The sequence below is a fragment of the Ranitomeya imitator genome, chromosome 1, assembly GCF_032444005.1.
Source record: "Ranitomeya imitator isolate aRanImi1 chromosome 1, aRanImi1.pri, whole genome shotgun sequence".
Taxonomy (NCBI): Eukaryota; Metazoa; Chordata; class Amphibia; order Anura; family Dendrobatidae; genus Ranitomeya; species Ranitomeya imitator.
In genome coordinates this window covers 361614925-361636323 of record NC_091282.1, presented here as the reverse complement: position 1 = coordinate 361636323, position 21399 = coordinate 361614925, and the positions used below count along the sequence as shown (strand labels likewise).

Genomic DNA, 21399 nt, shown 5'->3' with positions numbered 1-21399 from the left:
AGTTCAAAACAGATACCAGGAGGAATGAGGGCCCTGCTCGCAAGCTTACAAACTATGGGGAAAAGGGGAGACACGAGAGGTGGATGGTAACAATTGCTTTAGTTATTCGGACCAGCTATAGTGTAAGGCTCAGGTGTTCATGTAAAGCTGCATGAACCAGTTAACTGCCTAAGTATGTAGCAGTACAGACACAGAGGGCTAATACTGCATAAAGTGTATAAGAACATGATGCGAGGAACCTTTTTTTTTTTTTTTTTTAATTATAAATAGGCCACACAGGGATCGTTAGGTTAATGCATTGAGGCGGTAGGCCAGTCTGAACAAATGAGTTTTTAGGGCACGCTTAAAACTGTGGGGATTGGGGATTAATCGTATTAACCTAGGTAGTGCATTCCAAAGAATCGGCGCAGCACGAGCAAAGTCTTGGAGACGGGAGTGGGAGGTTCTGATTATTGAGGATGCTAACCTGAGGTCATTAGTGGAGCGGAGGGCACGGGTAGGGTGGTAGACTGATACCAGAGAGGAGATGTAGGGTGGTGCTGAGCCATGGAGTGCTTTGTGGATGAGGGTAGTAGTTTTGTACTGGATTCTGGAGTGGATGGGTAGCCAGTGTAATGACTGGCACAGGGTAGAGGCATCGGTGTAACGGTTGGTGAGGAATATGATCCTGGCTGCAGCATTCAGGACAGATTGGAGCGGGGAGAGTTTTGCAAGAGGGAGGCCGATTAGTAGAGAGTTACAATAGTCCAGACGAGAATGAATAAGTGAAACAGTCAGAGTTTTTGCAGAGTCGAAAGTAAGAAAAGGGCGAATTCTAGAAATGTTTTTGAGATGCAGGTAAGAAGAGCGAGCCAGTGATCGGATGTAGGGGGTGAATGAAAGGTCAGAATCAAGTAGGACCCCAAGGCAGCGGGCATGTTGCTTTGGAGTAATGGTGGAACCGCACACGGAGATGGCAATGTCAGGCAAAGGTAGGTTAGTAGAGGGAGAGAACACGAGGAGTTCAGTTTTTGACAGGTTTAGTTTCAGATAGAGGGAGGACATGATGTTAGAGACAGCGGTAAGACAATCACTGGTGTTTTCTAAAAAGGTCGGTGTGATATAGGGAGCAGAAGTGTATAATTGGGTGTCGTCAGCATAGAGATGGTACTGGAAACCAAATCTACTGATTGTTTGTCCAATAGGGGCAGTATACAACGAGAAGAGTAGGGGGCCTAGGACTGATCCTTGAGGAACCCCAACAGTAAGGGGAAGGTGAGAGGAGGAGGAACCAGCAAAACATACAGTGAAGGATCGGTCAGAGAGATAGGAGGAGAACCAGGAGAGAACGGTGTCCTTGAGGCCGATGGAGCGGAGCATAGTGAGGAGGAGCTGATGATCCACAGTGTCGAATGCTGCAGAGAGATCCAAGAGAATTAGCATGGAGTAGTGACCATTAGATTTAGCTGTTAGTAGGTCATTAGAGACTTTAGTGAGGGCAGTTTCAGTAGAGTGTAAAGAGCGGAAGCCAGATTGAAGAGGGTCGAGAAGAGAGTTATCTGAGAGATAGCGGGTAAGACGGGAGTGGACCAGGCGTTCGAGGAGTTTAGAGATGAAGGGAAGATTAGAGACAGGTCTATAATTAGCGGCACAGTTTTGATCGAGGGATGGTTTTATAATGTTACAGGTTATATATATTAGATTCCTTGATCGGGCGTTGATCCAGGGAACTAGTCTGATTGCCGTATGTGGAGTCGGGAAGGAATTTTTTTCCCCAGTGTGGAGCTTACTCTTTGCCACATGGTTTTTTTTGCCTTCCTCTGGATCAACATGTTAGGGCATGTTAGGTTAGGCTATGGGTTGAACTAGATGGACTTAAAGTATTCCTTCAACTTTAATAACTATGTTACTATGAAACGGTGCACCCTCCTTTGGTTGATTGGCAGATTGCATGGCTGTGTTTCAGAGCAAACGTCCTGTCTATCAGCCAGAAAAGAAAGTATCATCACGCCACAATGCACCTCCAGACTGAATTATCCTGAACTTCAAAAACAAGATTTCTCACTTCTGGAGCATCATTTTGGAGTCATGAATGTATTTTTGAATTATATTTTAAAGGGCTACATGGCTATATAAATGGTTTTGGCAGTAGACGTTTCTGTCAGGCTTGTTTTAATGCTATGCATGCCTCCTTCTCTTCAACAGCTAAAACCAGTTTTATATCAGTCTATATCTTCCACACTGCAAACATGTACAGTGTCAGACCGGGGTGCCAAGGACCCACTAGTGGCATCGACTCGGGAGGCCCACTCTTCAGCTAGATGTAAATATTACATCAACAATTAATTTATAATAATACACCTTGTAGTTTAGGTGAATGATGAGATGCTTCCATAATGTATTGTGCCAACTACTGCTCATGTAGGAGAAGGGGAGGTGAACTCCTGCAGAGGGGTCCTCCGGAGAATTCACCTGTTCACCTATGGGCCAGTGCAAACCTGCATGTACAGTATACTAATCTATAATACTGCAAAAAACAAAACAGTACCTATGACAACTAATGGCTTTCTGTCACTAAGACGGGAGTCCACCGTACGTCCTGATATAACAGTCTTATATTGACAGGTGTAGTTTCCAGTATTACTCCTTTCCGTGTTTGTGAGAGATAAACCTCCAAAGTTATCAGCACCAGAGATTATCCTTTCATTTTGATACAAGTAGACTTCTTTGGCATCTTGTTCTCTCGGTAAGTGACAGCGAATCGCCACTGATTGATTTACAAGAAACAAATTTCTCTGGGGCTCAAACCATAAAGCAGGAGCAGGTGGGAGGTCTGTGAAAAAAATATGATATATGCAAAATATATTACAATTAATATAATAAAAGAACCCAACAGCATAGTATACATAAAACCATCCATGATGTTTCTGAAGTCTTAGGTTTGGTTCACAATCTCCTGAGGCCAGTGTGGGATTGGAGTGCCAAGGGCCCACTAGTAATCAACTCCAGGGTCCCACTTTTCAACTACGCGCAAATGTGACATTATCCTCAATCACTAATTTATATAACAATAAGTGGTAGATTGATAAATGAATAAGATGCCGCCTTTGTCTGTACATAGTGATTCAAGGATATTGTGCCAAGTATTGCTCATATAAGAGGGTGGTGACCTACTGTTAACCCGAGGCCCACCAGAGGATTCTCCTGTGGGCTAGTCCAAGCCTGCCTGAGGCCCCAATTGCAAGTAATTGCAATGAATCGTGCAGTGCAGAAATCCAGCAAATTTAGATTTCTGTAGACTGTTGAGTTGTGGCAACATTGCCATGTCCACTATTATTGGTTATAATGGTCACCGTGGCGTTTCAGAGTGCAAAAGATGTTTTTTTGTTAAGGCGATTATAAGAAAACCTTCTTACCAGTGTGGACATTGTTATTTGCTTTTTTATACACAACACATTTTTCAAAAGATTTAACAGAAGTAGCATTTATGGGGGGGTGTCATCAGAAATAATCAATTGTTTACACCAGATTATTTAAATTCAATATACATATTTTTTTACTTTTCCATATCACTAAATAAAAATGTCATTTTTACAGTGTCTACTGTACTATGTGTAATATTAGACTCATAATTACTGTTCTTTTCATCAATCACATGGACACAAGCAGGAATACATTGAATCTGACCCTATTAGCTTGTATAGAAATAACCAATAACATTGTAAGGGAAGGAGGAGAAGTTGAATTTATCTACTGTGATTGTAGCTCTCACTTTGGTGATAATAAAACTGCTGAAAAGTCATCTGTACAGAAAAATGCAACATTAACTATACCACATTACTGGCAGACAGAGACAGAAAATGCCCCCTGTACAAGAACAATATATGGGCCCTTTGCAGCCCAATAGTTCATCATAATGAACAATTCCATGTGCTTTAGAGGTGGAAAAGGCCTCCCTTATCTCATGGGCCCCTGTGCACAGGTTGCACCAATGATGTGTCTGCCCCTGCCACACACAGGGCCGGCTCCAGGTTTTTGAGGGCCCCGGGCGAAAGAGTCTCAGTGGGCCCCCCCTTTAACACATACCCCGATTCATGATCGCATATAAACACAGCCATGTAGTATATAACACTGCCCAAGTAGTATATAGCAGCCCATGTAGTATATAGCAGCCCACGTAGCATATAGCAGCCCATGTAGTATATAGCACAGCCCACGTAGTATATAGCAGCGCAGCCCACGTAGTATATAGCAGCCCACGTAGTATATAGCAACGCAGCCCACGTAGTATATAGCAGCGCAGCCCACGTAGTATATAGCAGCGAGGCCCACGTAGTATATAGCAGCGCAGCCCACGTAGTATATAGCAGCGCAGCCCACGTAGTATATAGCAGCGCCACTCACACAGGCACTGGTAGGACTAGGAGCTCCTCCTGAATCTGCCTCATAACTTCAGCAGTACGGCAGCCAGCCAGGGGCGGAGATCAGTGCCGAGAACGTGCGCTCTCCGCCCACAAACAATGTCACACTGGCTGCTTTCTCTTAACCCCTATGTGTGCCTGCTTGGCTGCACTCACTGAGTGAGAAGATGCTTGTGTCAGAGCTGGCACATAGGGGTTAAGAGAACGCAGCCAGTGTGACTTTGTGGGCGGAGAGAGCATGTTATCTCTTGCTCTGCTCTCCCAGCTGTATCTATGACAGCGTGAGTGGGCCCCCCTCTCTCTCTAGGGCCCCGGCATTTGCCTAGGTGCGCCGGATGCTGACGCCAGCCCTGGTGGGAATCATTGTTTCCCTTCTTAAGGGTAATCCCCAATCCTGGGCTTTCTCCCTGCCAACCGGCCGGTTCACCATTCCTACGGTCGGTGGATGAGTTTTTTACGGCGCTGGTGTAAGGGGATCATGATGGCATCTCCCTCGTGGATTCCCGACTCCATAAGATCTACAGGGGGACCGGCCGGCTGAGGAGTACTGTTCAGAGTTCAGAAGGTGGGCCACCCAGACTCACAGTGGAATGACCCTGCCCTTAGGAGCCATTTTGTGCAGGGTCTGTCCCCTAGGTTGCAAGATACTCTGGCGCAGTACGCCACCCCCAGGTCATTGGAATCCACCATATCACTTGCCATTTGGGTGGATAGATGCTTGAGGGAGTGGCATACACCAAATATACCCTCTGTAGTCCTTGCTAGGGAGGTGGGGACACCTGAGCAGGCAGACGAACCCATGCAGGTGGGAGGAGTTGGTTTGCAAACGGTGTTGCCTGTGGATCGCCGTGGAGTGGGGGCATGTTTTTTCTGTGGGCAGACCGGTCATTTTATCAATGTCTGCACAGTGCGTGCCAAAGTACCTGCACCATCTAAAGAGCCGCGTCCCCCTGGTCGTGTGGAGGGAGGCAACCAGGGTGTGCATATTACCTCCATTTTTTCATCTCAGTGTACCTTACCTGCTGACGTGGTTATTGGTGGGGTAACTGAGAATATTCCGGTGCTTGTGGATAGTGGAGCAAGGCTCAATTTGGTGGGTACTCATTTTGTCCAGACCCATGGCCTGATGAGTAGGACGCTAGCAAGACCCTTAAGCGTCCAGGCCATTGACTCTGCTCCACTCAGCCAGTAGAGCTTTACTCAAGTCGTAGACAACATATATCTGCATATAGGGGCTTGTCATGAAGAGTCTTTATCATGCTACGTCTTGGAGGGCACACCAACTCTCATGGTTTTAGGACTCCCTTGGTTGAAAAGACATAACCCGGTCATAGACTGGCAGTCCAGGGAAGTAGTCAGCTGGGGTCAGTCTTGTAAAGACTGATGCCCGGGAGCTACGATCTCTGCCGTTCTTCTACAACCTACCCCTTCTTCTCCAATGGGGCAGCAGAGGTGCTGCCAGGGAGTAGGGGCAAGACTTTACCCTCACTACATGTTAACCCAGTGAGTCAGAGACCTCTTAGGAGGAGAAGTCAGAGGAGGGTGGTGGTTCCCTTGGTGCGTAATGGGGTGTGAGTTTTGGTTACACAGAGGGACACCTCTGTTGTCGGTTCTGTAAAGAATTCATCATCTTGTGGCAGACGCATGTATGAAAATAAACGTTCAGGTCCGGACCAGTGTGTGAATGAGTACGTATGGATTTGCAACAAAAACATCAGTTGGAAGTGTACAACTGGGACCTGGAGTTCCAGGTTGATTGGGCCATATCGGGTGTCGGCCATTTTCAGCCCGGAACTTTTCAGTTGGAGATATCCCCAGTTATGCATGTACACAACTCATTCCCCAGGTCAGTGCTCTGGAGATTTGTGGCACCTCTGGAGCCTACATTGTTGGCATTTTCATCAGGCTTCTTATAGCCTCATTGTGGGGCCATTCCCTGTCGCTTATACTCTGACCCTTGGCCGAGTGTGTTGGACCCTGTTGTGCCTTGTGCTTGTGCTACGTTATGTCTGTCTGGTTCTGATTTGGCTGTGTCCCTGTTACAGGTTTTGCCTGCTTCTCTTGTACTGCGCTGCCCTCTCTGTGTATGATCCCTTGGCCACGTCCTGACTATCCGTTCTGTCTAATCCCTCGGTAACTTTGTCCTGTACTTACCTTTCTAGGAGTTTTCCTTCAGCTCCAGCTCTCTGGAGCTTAGGCCACACCCACAGCAGTCACGTGCTTCAGGTTCTGTTTGTCTGAAGCGCACATCTTCACCGCTGCTGCCCCGCTCCACAGGTATCTTTGGGCACAGTTTGTTTTACTCAGGACACGCGCACTGGCTCAGTGAGCAAGTGCAGTGCGGCGTTCCTGACAGCTACGTTCCCATGCTGGCTCTGGTTAATTACTTTATTCTTATCCAAGTACTTACAAACAGTAAATGCTGTTTAAAAATTTGTTCAAAGATCTTTCCCGGTATAGAAGTAAGGCTATCTGGCCTGTAATTTCCTGGCTCCATGTGCTTTTCTTTGTTGAAGATAGGGACATCATCGGCCTTCTCCAATCTTCTGGGGCTTCTTCTGTTCTACAGAATTTTTTAAAGATTCTGGCAAGTGGATCTGAAACCATATTAACCCCTTTCTGACTGCATTGAGAAACACGTGATGGTGTCTCCGTGGTGTTGGGTGTTTTGGTCTCCACGAGGTCAATCATCCGTGCCTTTATAGACTTTCTACTAGGCACTGCTCCTAATAGCCAGATTCCTACTCCACACTGATGAGGGGCAAAAACCCCGAAACAGCTGTCTGTGGATGGATACCATGCTTGGCATAGGTGGCTTTCCTTCATAGGATGCTGCCCTTCCCGTGGTTGTTCCTTCCCAGGGAAAGGCCTGGCTATTCACTGCTTGCGTCGAGAAACACGTGATGGTGTCTCCGCAGCTTCTTTACATGCATCTGCATATTTCCCATAAGGGATGGGGGCAGTGTTCTGGAATCACTGCGTTGAGAAACACGTGATGGTGTCTCCGCAGTGTTGGATGTTTTGGTCTCCCTGAGGCCAATCATCTGTGCCTTTATAGCCTTTTTACTAGGCACTGCTCCTAATAGCCAGATTCCTACTCCACACTGATGAGGGGCAAAAACCCCGAAACAGCTGTCTGTGGATGGATACCATGCTTGGCATAGGTGGCTTTCCTTCATAGGATGCTGCCCTTCCCGTGGTTGTTCCTTCCCGGGGAAAGGCCTGGCTATTCACTGCTTGCGTCGAGAAACACGTGATGGTGTCTCCGCAGCTTCTTTACATGCATCTGCATATTTCCCATAAGGGATGGGGGCAGTGTTCTGGAATCACTGCGTTGAGAAACACGTGATGGTGTCTCCGCAGTGTTGGATGTTTTGGTCTCCCCGAGGCCAATCATCTGTGCCTTTATACCCTTTCTGACATTAGACGTACCATCCCGTCGAGGTGGGGTGGGCCCGTATACAATGTGATTGTGTTGCTTTGAGGGTCTCCTACCTTCTTCTCCCTGCAGACCCCACATCCAAAATGGCCACGGGGCTGCATCCAGATCCTGCAGGGAGGTGGCTTACCAGTGCCTGCTCAGAGCAGGCGCCGGGAAGCCTCCAGGAGTGCACGTCAGATCGCTGATATGACACAGTGCACAGCAAAGTGTCAGATCAGCGATCTTACACTATAACATGAAGCCAACCCCCCCCCCCCCTTACCCGGGCAATGTTACAGTGTAAGAAAAATATTCAGATGTGTAAAAAAAAAAAATTCCTAAAAAAAATATATATATTGTTCCCATACATACATTTCTTTGTCTAAATAAAAGTAATCAATAAAAGTACACATATTTAGTATCGCCGCGTCCGTAACGACCCGACCTATAAAACTGTTTCACTAGGTATCCCCTTCAGTGAACACCGTAAAAAAAAGAGGCAAAAAACAACGCTTTATTATCATACCGCCGAACAAAAGTGGAATAACACGCGATCAAAAAGACAGATATAAATAACCATGGTACCGCTAAAAAAGTCATCTTGTCCAACAAAAAACGAGCCACCATACAGCATCATCAGCGAAAAAATAAAAAAGTTATAGTCCTCAGAATAAAGCGATGCAAAAATAATTATTTTCTCTATAAAACAGTTTTTATCGTATAAAAGCGCCAAAACATAAAAAAATGATATAAATGAGGTATCGCAGTAATTGTACTAACCCGAAGAATAAAACTGCTTTATCCATTTTACCAAACGTGGAACGGTATAAACGCCCCCCCAAAAGAAATTCATGAATAACTGTTTTTTGGTCATTCTGCCTCACAAAAATCAGAATAAAAAGCGATCAAAAAATGTCACGTGCCCGAAAATGATACCAATAAAAAAATAAAAACGTCAACTCGTCCCGCAAAAACAAGGCCTCATATTACTCTGTGGACCAAAATATGGAAAAATTATAGCTCTCAAAATGTGGTAGCGTCTTTTAGTGTGTGACGGCTGCGAATCATAAAAATCCGCTAGAAAACCCGCTAGAAAAGTAAATCAAACCCCCCTTCATCACCCCCTTAGTTAGGGAAAATTTTAAAAAATGTATTTATTTCCATTTTCCCATTAGGGTTAGGGCTAGGGTTAAGGTTAGGGCTAGGGCTAAGGTTAGGGCTAGGGTTATGGTTAGGGCTAGGGTTATGGTTAGGGCTAGGGTTATGGTTAGGGTTGGGGCTAGGGTTAGGGTTTGGATTACATTTACGGTTGGGGTTAGGGGTGTCAGGGTTAGGGGTGTGGTTAGGGTTGAGATTAGGGTTAGGTGTGTGTTGGGGTTAGGTGTGTGGTTGGGGATAGGGGTGTGATTGGGAATAGGGTTAGGGGTGTGTTTGGGTTAGGGTTTCAGTTAGAACTCGGGGTTTCCACTGTTTAGGCACATCAGGGGCTCTCCAAACGCAACATGGTGTCCCATCTCAATTCCAGTCAATTTTGCATTGAAAAGTCAAACGGCGCTCCTTCCCTTCCGAGCTCTGCCATGCACCCAAACAGTGGTTTACCCCCACATATGGGGTATTAGCGTACTCAGGACAAATTGCACAGCAACTATTGGGGTATAAATTCGTCTCTTACCCTTGGGAAAATAAAACAAATTAGAGCTGAAGTAAATTTTTTGTGAAAAAAAGTTAAATGTTCATTCTTTTTTTAAACATTCCAAAAATTCCTGTGAAACACCTGAAGGGTTAATAAACTTCTTGAATGTGGTTTTGAGCACCTTGAGGGGTGCAGTTTTTAGAATGGTGTCACACTTGGGTATTTTCTATCATATAGACCCCTCAAAATGACTTCAAATGTGTTGTGGTCCCTAAAAAAATGGTGTTGTAAAAATGAGAAATTGCTGGTCAAATTTTAACCCTTATAACTCCCTAACAAAAAAATATTGGCTCCAAAATTGTGCTGATGTAAAGTAGACATGTGGAAATGTTATGTATTAAGTATTTTGTGTGACATATGTCTGTAATTTAATTGCATAAAAATTCAAATTTGGAAAATTGCAAAATTTTCTAAATTTTTGCCAAATTTCCATTTTTTTCACAAATAAACGCAGGTAATATCAAATAAATTTTACCACTTTTATGAAGTACAATATGTCATGAGAAAACAGTGTTAGAATCACTGGGATCCGTTGAAGCGTTCCAGAGTTATAACCTCATAAAGGGACAGTGGTCAGAATTGTAAAAATTGGCCTGGTCATTAACGTGCAAACCACCCTTGGGGGTAAAGGGGTTAATAGTTTAGATAGGTCAAATGTGGTGACAAATTCCCTTTAATAAATCAGGAGAGGGATGAAGTGGCTTGTGCCTTGCCATAAATTTTACTCCAGTCCCTGACAAATTAAGATGTTCCCACCTATTGCTCCTCACTCCCTGAAGATCGAGGGCAGAGCCTGAAGTATAGCTTGCAGGCTTCCTTGAAAACCAAAAATGTATCTCTCCCTCCAGAGAACCTGTCAGGGAGAGATATCTTGGGTTCTGGTTGAGCCTGTAAAAGAAGCCCAGAACCCCAACAATTGCTGCAGCTGTTGCACCACCTCACCACGCAGCACCTTACACTCCTCGGTGAGGGTCTGAAGCAATTGGGTAAAGGTCTGCATTTGAGCCATGGCTCATCAGAAAAAAGGGACGGTTGGTTATAATGTCACGAAGTGACTGTCCAAGCGTGACACGACCCAACGGGTTGTCGGTCCCAAAGTGGCGAGTCTCACAAGGGAACACTGGGGACACAATAACAACGGTGGGCCCTGCGATACTGAAAGGGGAAATAGACACCTCCTGCACTCTCCTAAGAATGTGCCCTAATCTTCCTGATGTCTCTGTATAGGTTCTTTCAACCTGTTACCGAGCTGGATACCAAAGCCCTCACTCGCTCTGCCCAATCACTGGGTAGGGAATTGGCGAGTGAGAAAACTGGTCCCACCGCTGCACTAATAAACACAAAGGGAAAGAAAGACAAACAAGGTATAAGCAATAAAACACTTAGCTTTCATCTGCTGCAATGCACCGCACAGCAGAGTAAGGCACCAGGAATAAGTATTCAGCTGAAGAACCACCACTCTCAGCAAACTCCTCCAGCTAGGTAGATCACCAGAAGGACCTGTATAACCAACAGTCAGCTGATGCATCAGGTGACCTTATGAAGGATGATGGGAGTGGTCACCATCAACATCAGCTGACCCAGCAGCAATGCAATGTAATGCAATAACACCAGCGGCCACCGGGGGGAAAACTGCATTAACCCCCGATGACCAGAAAGGAAAAAAGGTTTTAATCAGAGGGAAACCAGATCTGCCACAGATCCAAACATGGATCGTGACAATTATCCTGCGCAAGAAACAGCGGGAGAAGGAGGTGTGGGCAGAGTTGCAACCAGGAGGGTGCACTATGGCTGGATGGCGCACCAGTGGGCAGCCGGTGTACACTGACATAGATTGGGGCTACGGTTTCATACTTGAGATGGAGACCAATGCAAAAGTCTGCATAAATTCCTCCTCCATGAAGTTTGGCAGACCCTTGCAGGAGGGGGATTGGGTCAATTTTTACAAGGAGGATGGCCCTCATGGATATTATGCTGTGGACGTAAGTCTGCTGTCAGAAACTGATCTAGAAGTGTGAGCAGGTCCGGAAAGGCTCAGTCAGTTCCCTGTTCCCTTGCCACTGGCCCGCCACGCCCTGCCGCTGCCATATCCTGGCAACCTACAGATACTGCAGCTGCAGAATCCTCTGCAGCTCGTACTCGGGCATGGAACAGTTGTGATAGAGCGGCACAAGATGAGTGCCGCTTAACTGTGAGATAATTTCTGCTAAAAGTTTACCACATTGTGCTCATTGCAGCAGTGTAATTATGGGACTGTTATGTGTCACGGTGGGCAGAGGAGCCCTGAAGCACCCCCAGAGCTGGGTGTGATGTGGCCAGATGGCCAGAAGTGAACATTGAGTTTTTGTTGTGACTGTTGCGCCTTTTCTGCTTGAAAGCAGGAATATGCCCAGGAACTGTGCCACGGACTACATGCAACTGCAGCAACAGACTGTTCCTGGGACAGGCAGTGCACCTAACATACAAGGGCAGTACTCAATTTAAAGGGAGGGGGACACCTCCCCCAGGAAGGAAAATAACTGTTGAACTTACAGAAAAGGTCATAAGCTTGTAAAATACGTTGATTTTTATACTACGGGTGTCACCTGGAGGACTGTGTGCCAGGCACTTGATTTAAGGGAAGTGGATTCTCACTTCAAATGGACTTGGCTCACATTGAGCTACTACACCTATCTTATTTGTACGTTGGTCTTCCTGCGTGGTGTATATAAATGTTATTATTAAAAATAATAAAGTGCTACATGGTCGGGGATGACCATCTTCAAACGAAGGGGGAATGTAAGGGGTGTACCGGGACCATGTGATGTACAGCCCCCTTTTCTCATATATTTATATATGATGCCTTGAATGTATAATTGTTTTTGTATGTTTTCTCTGTTATTTGTGCAGTATTAGTAGAGAAAGTGTAGTACATCAGTTGTGCCACTAGATGGGGGTACATTATTGTACATAGTATAGAAGGAATAGGAAACTAGTCTAAGGAATAGTTAATCTAGGAGGGGCCACTGTGGGATAAGAGGGAAAGCATTTCCTGATCTTAGGGAGTGGAGCCAGGGAGCTGAACAGCTCAGGAGGGCCTGATTGCTCAGACAGTCCTGACGGGCTTATTACCCAGGACAGCACAGGGACCCTGTAACGTTGCCAAGGGAGAAGCCCAGCCATCCAGGGCCAGTAGGACAGAACAGCAGCAGTGGCAGATGAAGTAGAAATCGTAGCTGCAGGAGAGGTCACAGCAGTACTGAAGGGCTGGTCGCTCACCATGTGGCAGATCATCGCATGGGCTGATGCCCTCAGATCTTGGGCAAACGGGTGAGGGAACCCCCAAGCACAGAGAGTCTGAACAGGAAGGGCGCTGAGGAACCGTATGATATGATCCCACTCAGGCATGTGCAGTACAGGGAAAGAGAAAGAAATGTGTAATGTGGAACTGTTGCTGAAGCTGTAACGAATATGGATGTGCTGTGAAAATAAGAGAGTAAAGTTTTGCATTTGAAGTTTGAAATGGACTCTGTGTCTTTATATGCAACAAAGGCAGCAGTGGATCGTCAGCCAGCCCGATAGGACCCTGATGGTGAAGAAGGCAAAGCAGGTTGTATGCTGCAAAGGGGACAATTTATTCATGTGACGGGAGACCAGGGGTTGTTAAAGTAAAGATACAGCCACGACTATGGCCCTGGTCCTCCGTCACACCTGCATTGAGCAGGGGGTTGAACACGATGACCTAGGAGGTCCCTTCCAACTCTAACATTCTATGATTATATGATTCTATGGTCATACAGGTTATAGACTGCTGAAAACCGTCCTACCTGTATGCCTCATATTAGATGTGTTGTAGTGGATAAATCATCTTTTATCACTTTAATGTAAATGACCTCTTCCAGGCTATGGGGAGGATGTTGCCTGACCGATAACACTGCCTCGAGAGCTTGTTTTTCATGAAGCATTGTTATTTCTGGATTTCCTTAATGAATGTTCAGTCTTTCAGCGTCATGACTATGAACTGTGTCCTATATTGTGTGACTCAAAGCAACAGTCTAGAGTTTAGATTATGAAATCTCCCACCAAAGTTTCTAAATGAAATTTCAACATCATTGACAGAGCCTAATGAACACATTTGCTGTATATGGTTAAGAATGGGTTGTCAGTATGCTGTGGGCTGAAAGTAGATGGTGTTGGGCAACAACATTTTTTAATCTTTTAGACCTGGCAATAGGCTGTTAGCGCACTACACATAATTATTTGTAATTTATAGAGGACTTACGGATGTGCATTCACAATATTAAGCAATCAACCTTCTTGGATGATTGGCATGCCTGTGGCTTTTCAAGTCTCGTGTAGCTGTATGACCTTCCTTACATATTAGTGTGGCTGGTCTTCATTGTGCTGACAGCTAGTGTTATAACCTGCCTTTGTAAGATTACCAGCTTTTCAAAAATGCATGATTTTACCAAACTTTGTCAGGAAATGTTCTGTGCAATATGTGTCCACATGTGGCCTCCCAAATGGTTGTGATATGACTGGCAGTCTAATAAAAATTTCCTAGTGCGTGTTGGAATTGTATTGAATTTATTTATTAAATAACTGGAGTCCTAAATGGGAACCTGTCATTTGATTAATGCTGCCAAAATCTTGTGCAACACTTTTCAAAGAAAATTTACTTTAAAGAACAACGCGTTTCAGAGAAATTAGTATTTAGGGATCCAGCTGGGGACCATAGCAAGAAAAAATTTGGTGGGATGGGTGTGAATGGATAAGTACTAGTGATGAGCGAGTATACTCGTTGCTTGGGTGGTCTCTGAGTATTTGTGACTGCTCGGAGATTTAGATTTTGTTGATACAGCTGCATTACTTACGGCTGCTAGCCAGCCTGAGTACATGTGGGGGTGGCCTCGTTGCTAGGGAAACCCCACATGTAATCAAGCTGCCTAGTAGCTGCAAATCATGCAGCTGCAGCAAGGAAAACTAAATCTCCGAGCAGTCACAAATACTCGGAGACCACCCGCTCATCACCTTTTTCTCCCCTTTAGCATGAGTAATTTTTTGTTTAAGCTGTGACTATAGTGCAGTTACTGCCTGGTTATCCCTTTACTGTTGTACTGACAATTATATATTATTTGTGGATACTGGTTCCCTTGGTCACTATATGATAAGGACTTAAAGTGTGGTCTAGAGAAAACTGACTTTGAGTTGGGGTGCCATATTTGTCTATCATTTGGGATGCCAACCTCCAAGGTCAGGTAATACCAATTTTAGGGTATATTTTTAGGGTATTGATAGTGCTCTGTCATTTTTTTGCCTAGTATCTGAACGGGCTTTAATATGTAAGTGGCCTTTTCTATAATATTGTGTATTATGTGTTTTTTCGTGGGGTATAATTTTTAATGCATATCTAATAAGCCTGTTGTTTTTATATGATTTATATGTTAGAAATATTCTAATGATCCTCGCAATACCAAATAAATTGTCAGATTCAAATTCAAAACAATCTCTTGCCAATTTTTATGGGTGGATTTTTCTCTAAAATATTGCATTATATGTGGAAAATTTGCAGGTGAAAAAAAACGCATATGCTTTTTTTTCATGTTATCCACACATGAATGTACCAAAGCTAAATTCCAGGAAGTCACAAAAACAAAACAGCTTCAATTAAAACATGACATCCCCCCAAAAATTGCTATAAAAATACATTAAATAAAAAATGCACTAATAATAATGCATAGGGAAAAAAAGCAAGTCACCTATTTGAGTGAATAGGTGCATAAATGTTGCAGAAAATCTGCAACATCAAAAACTCACCTAATAAATAGCCCCCCCCCCCAAAAAAAAGGGGGGGGGGGCATTTTTCACAAAAAACTAAAAGTGGAAAACTTTTGTTTAACCCCTTTATGCAGTAGCGTAGCTACCGGGGGGAAGAGAGTGTGAGCGCCCCGGGCCCGGTGCTTAGAGGGGGCCAACCGGAGCTATGCTACTGCAACTGTATCGGCGCGCTGTTTACACTTACAGGGTCTTCCTAGAGGGGTACTGTCTTATACTACAGGATCTGCCTATGGGGGTACTGTCTTATACTGCAGGGTCTGCCTATAGGGGTACTGTCTTATTCTACAGGATCTGCCTATGGGGGTACTGTCTTATACTTACAGGGTCTGCCTATGGGGGTACTGTCTTATACTACATGGTCTGCCTATAGGGGTACTGTCTTATACTACAGGGTCTGCCTATGGGTTGCTGCCTTATACTACAGGGTCTGCCTATGGGGTGCTGCCTTATACTACAGGGTCTGCATATGGGGTGCTACCTTATACTACAGGGTCTGCCTATGGGGTGCTGTCTTATGCTACAGAGTCTGCCTAAGGGTGCTGCCTTGTGCTGTAGAGTCTGCCTATGGAGAGTGCATTATACTATATTGAGGACTATCTGGTGCATTATACTAAATGGAGGCCATCGTACAGTGTGGGGATTACAGTGAGGGGGCCATCGTACAGTGTGGGGATTACAGTGAAAGGGCCATCATACAGTGCTGGAGCCATCAAACAGTTTGGAGGCTACTAAGGGGTCAGTTTACTGTGTGGGGGTACTATATATTGAGAGGGCATTATACTGCATAAAAGAGAGCATCATACTGTGTATAGGGGAGCTGTACAGGGGGGAGACTCAGGACATTATTAAATGTAAAGTGGGCACTTATTGTTATAGGGGAACTCAGGTTACTGTGACTATTAAAGTGGCACACAGGGCATTATTACTTTCTAGGGGGCAAAATGTGGGCTCTGCTTTCTAAGGCACTTGCACCTGGCATTAGTATACTATAGAGGAGTGCTTTAGAATTTAGAAGGCACAGAGAACCACACAGCAGGTGCAGTAATAGGCCACATAAGGCAGCAGCGGCACAGTATTGGGGTATCAGGTGCAGTAATAGGGACACATATGGCAGCAGAGGCTCAGTATTGGGGTATCAGGTGCAGTAATAGGGACACATACGGCAGCAGCGGCTCAGCATTGGGGTATCAGGTGCAGTAATAGGGACACATACGGCAGCAGCGGCTCAGTATTGGGGTATCAGGTGCAGTAATAGGGACACATACAGCAGCAGAGGCTCAGTATTGGGGTATCAAGTGCAGTAATAGGGACACATACGGCAGCAGCGGCTCAGTATTGGGGTATCAGGTGCAGTAATAGGGACACATACGGCAGCAGCGGCTCAGTATTGGGGTATCAGGTGCAGTAAAAGGGACACATACAGCAGCGGCTCAGAATTGGGGTATCAGGTGGAGTAATAGGGACACATACGGCAGCAGCGGCTCAGTATTGGGGTATCAGACGCAGTAATAGGGACACGTACGGCAGCAGCAGCTCAGTATTGGGTATCAGTTGCAGTAATAGGGTCACATACGGCAGCAGCGGCTCAGTATTGGGGTATCAGGTGCAGTAATTTAGATTGTGAGCCACATTGGGGACAGTGATAATGTGTGCAAAACTGTAAAGCGCTGTGTAATATGTTAGCGCTATATAAAAATAAAGATTATTATTATTATTATTATTAATAGGGACACATACGGCAGCAGCGGCTCAGTATTGGGGTATCAAGTGCAGTAATAGGGACACATATGGCAGCAGCGGCTCAGTATTGGGGTATCAGGTGGAGTAATAGGGACACATACGGCAGCAGCTGCTCAGTATTGGGTTATAAGCAGGATGAGGCGTTTGTGCAGGTTGGGAATAGATGGTGATGAGGCTGGAATATGAGAAGTGAAATGTGTCTTTGTTGTAATCTCTGCAGACGAGTCGTGGCTGGAAGAAGTTGTCATGTCGTTCTGGGCCAGATGGAAAAGACAGGAAAAGTGAACGATTCCATCAGAAAGAATGTCAGCGGTAAGTCATTATCTATAACTGCTGTGCTGTGCTGTGATCTCTTGTATGTTCTGTAGGGCTGGTATCTACCACTGACCATATGGCGGTAATATCAATATTGGTCTTGTATAGAGATTATCTTCAGTAACAGCACGGTCATCTGCTGAGGTTCTCCTCACAATTGGGGTGCGTCACCGAGTTGTAATCAAAGTTACCTGGTTAGGGGCCCACTCAGAAGTTTGCCCCCCACCCCGCGAACCAAACCCTAGCTACGCCTCTGCCTTCATGTCATAGCATTTATTTTTTGCACTTTTTTCCTTCCATTTTCCAGGAGTCACACATTTTTTATGTTTTTATTGATATAGCCATAGGACATTGTCACTTCCTGGGCGAGTTGCAGTTTTTTAATGACACCTTTCATTTCGATGGGGAACAAGATAACAATTCCATGTGCAGTAAAATGAGTTTCCTTTTTACTGTTGCCAGTCATGGCAATTAATAATTTTCAGCATATATATTAGTACATTTGCGCAGACTTTCTCGGGATATATTGCACATATGAGAAAGCATCCACGCCTGGTTCATCCTGTGAGAAAGTAAAACTCCAAATAATTTTAATATAAAAGACAGTTGGTTGGATTATTTATTATATCCTACACAGCGATACTAACTAATATTACAGAGAAAACCCTGTCTTGGGTAGGAACCATATCTAAATGTGCCTATTTTGTCTATACAGACAGTAAACTAACCATATGAGACTAATTTGCATAGGGTAATTATTCCCTTTTTTCCCAGCATATAACCACCCTTTTAGTGCAAATGTCCTAATATATATATTGGTTGTTTATGTTTGGCATTTCTGGTGGTATTGCTTTCATTTTTCAACTTAGGCTACTTTCACACTAGCGTCGTACGACGCACCTCGCAATGCGTCGTTTTGCAGAAAAAATGCATCCTGCAAAGTTGCCCGCAGGATGCGTTTTTTCTTCAATGTTTTTTATTAGTTTTTAACAAAAAAACATTTTTTTTGTATTTCCTTATTTTATAAAAATGGAAAACAAATGGTGATTCAATCTCATATTTTTAAAAAAACTTATTTTTCAGTGTTTAGTACGCTTATGGGACTTGGACTTGCGACTATTTGATCTCTTGCTCTATATAATACAATTCCATTGTTTTGCAATATATCAGTAGGAATCATAGTGTCCTATAACAGATTGCCACAGGCTAGTCCTCACAAGACTACTATCGTGGCAAGCATGGGCGCCTTCAGCAGTATTGCAGAATATTGAGAGAATTACAGTTTCCTATGAGGCTTTTTTGGAGGACTTAGATGGTGATGATAGGGGCCCTCCGCAGGCTCCCTGCTGCCTTGACAATCTATTGGCAACCCATGATCACATAGTGAGTTGGCTGACGCGATCCCGTACATGTGCGCACTGGCAATCAGTCCAATTAAATGCTGCTGTCAGCTCACTACAGTGACATAGCTGGCATCTGCTGGGTACAGTGTGGACTGAGTTATTGAGCCCAATCTATACTTACTGTAAACATGCATAATGTGCTATGGCGCTCTACATCGGGAAGGGGTTAAAGGTGCATTCCCATATTGTACATACCATAAATGCATTTCTCTCCATTTTTCGGAGGTGGGAACAGCATCGATCATACATTAATAGCATATACTGTGGATTTACCATAAATATACAAAACAGGACAATCCCTTTAAGATTTCCACAAATTAATTTTCATGACATGACTTAACAGACATGTTAGGCAATTCTTTTTTTCTAAAAAGCAACAATATAGCCAACAAAGTAATTCTATGTCTAAAAGAAAAAAAAACTTACTTGAAATAGACGAAAAACTGAAAAAGTTAATTTCTATTAATTAGGTTGGGTTCAGAGTCTTCTGACCTGAACTTAATGAACTTACACATATTGAGGTTGAGGTCAGGAGACTGGCGGTCAGTCTGGGCGTACATGTAGTATAAGACAAATAGATCAGTGGAACGCAATGGTTTTATCATAAAGAAAACATATGAAGGTCACTTACCTAGCACTTTAATAGTTATGGAGTTGCTTTCTGGTACTCTGCTGGTGGCCTCTGTGTAATATGTGCAGAAATAATTTCCCGTATCCGTTATAGAAAGCTGAATTGTCAGTCTACTTGAAGCAGAATTGTTAGTTATCATCCTTGAATCCTTGAAGAAGTTGTACCCCGTGATTCTTGTCTGCATTTCAGCAAAGCATCTCAGTGATAAAGAATCTCCTGCAATGTACACTGGCTGCTCCGGTTCCAAAAGAAGAGTAGGTCTAGGCACCTCTGCAAATGAACAGCGAGTTAGTATCTTGAAGCCACGTCACTTAGTCTTTCTATGTGTTTTCCTACAAATTCGTAGAAGAACTTTTTTTTTCAGGTCTTCTCATGTTCTGACCCGGCTATGGATTTAAACCTTATTTATAAGTTTAGCCAACCTTGTTGGGATCTGACAGTAAGATCACCTGCTGATCTGATGGAAATCGTCTGATTGTCAGAACATATCCAATAATATTCATGGCCACCATTGGCTATCTTTTCATCTGTATAAACAAGAAGCTTGTCACCCATTCTGGCAATACACTTTATTATTAATTCCTAAGTGGAGAGGAAGACAAGCCAATGTCAGATATCCCAGATATCTCATGGAAGGTAGACATGTTGACATTCATCCTTCTGAAACCTGTCAACAGGGAAGTCCCCATACATATCTGAATTTTGAGGGCCTTGCATTTTTTTTTTTAGAAGAGCAGGAAGGCAGGGAATGAGAGGGCATTATTCTAATTCGTTAGATGCATCGGCAGCTTTAGCCATCATGCACCCCTGTATATTTCGGCTTGGTATTTTGTCCATAAAAGCAGCATTAGTATTCATATTCTTTCTTTTAACCTTCGTCAGGCTGCATAATTTTACAACGTTAACAGGCTGCAGAGGTACAATTGTACCTTCATATATATATTATTGAAATTTGGCCAATATGTTCTGGACCAAAATTGCAGAGATGTCACGAAATTTCAGCCCTCTATGGCTTTTCGAAAAAAAAAAAAGTTATCGCAATTTTAAGACGGAATAGTTACAGTTGTACCTACTCAGCCATACGAAGGTTAAAGTGACAGAGTTTGTCGGTTGTAAGTTTTTCAAAACAGGTGAGTTTTTAGACTGCTTTTGAAAGGCTCAATTTGGGGTGTGAGTCTCATGTTGTGGACACTGAGTTCCAGTTTATTTAGGATGCAAGGTCAAAATGTTGAAGATAGTGCTATGAGGAGAAGCCAAGAAGAATGCAGTTGTGTGAGGACCAGAGATAGTATGTGGGGAGACTTATGGAGTGGACTGATTATGCACAGCCTTGTAAATCACTGTTATTATTTTGATCTGAACTAACCAAGCAGCCAGTAGACAGAGAAGAGATGGGCAGAGGGGAAAGGAGGAGGGATAATGAGTGGGGAAGTTAATTATCCACTTGAGGACAAAACAACGTTTGCACACAACAAAATTAAGTTCATTTTTCAGCACACTAATTACTACACAGCACTAGACTTTTTTTGTTCTAGTGCTGGCTGGTGATACTGAGTGCAGAGTGCACTGGACAGTGCTATTGTATTATTTCCCCACTGCCAAAATATACAAGTAGGCAGTCAACAGTGACCATGGCATCTACAGAAATTTCATTCTCCAGCAGGACTTGGCACCTGTCCACACTGCCAAAAGTACCAATACCTGGTTAAAAAAACATCAGTGTCACTGTGCTTGATTGGCCAGCAAACTCGCCTGACCTTAACCTGATAGAGAATCCATGGAGTATTGTCAGAGGAAGATGAGAGACACCAGACCCAACAATGCAGACGAGCTGAAAGCTGCTATCAAAGCAACCTGGGCTTCCATAACCCCTCAGCAGTGCCACAGACTGATTGCCTCCATGCAACACTGCATTGATGCATTAATTGATGCAAAAGGAGCCCCGACCAAGTTTGAGTGCATTTACCGAACATACATTT

General features: G+C 44.1%; 1 protein-coding gene across 4 annotated transcripts in view; it reads right to left on the bottom strand.

Moving 5' to 3' along the window:
- LOC138672798 (immunoglobulin superfamily member 1-like) overlaps window positions 1-21399 on the bottom strand; it is a 135628-nt gene that overhangs the window by 40803 nt on the left and 73426 nt on the right. For all 4 annotated transcript variants that reach the window (XR_011319775.1, XR_011319776.1, XM_069761183.1 and 1 more), the window contains exons 4-5: window positions 19421-19690; window positions 2528-2812 (exon numbers count right to left, since the gene is read on the bottom strand). Coding sequence is in view for 2 of the 4 variants with exons in the window: in XM_069761183.1 (XP_069617284.1) it covers window positions 2528-2812; window positions 19421-19690 (555 nt within the window). In the remaining 2 variants the exon portion in view is untranslated. The remainder of the gene's footprint in view (window positions 1-2527; window positions 2813-19420; window positions 19691-21399) is intronic.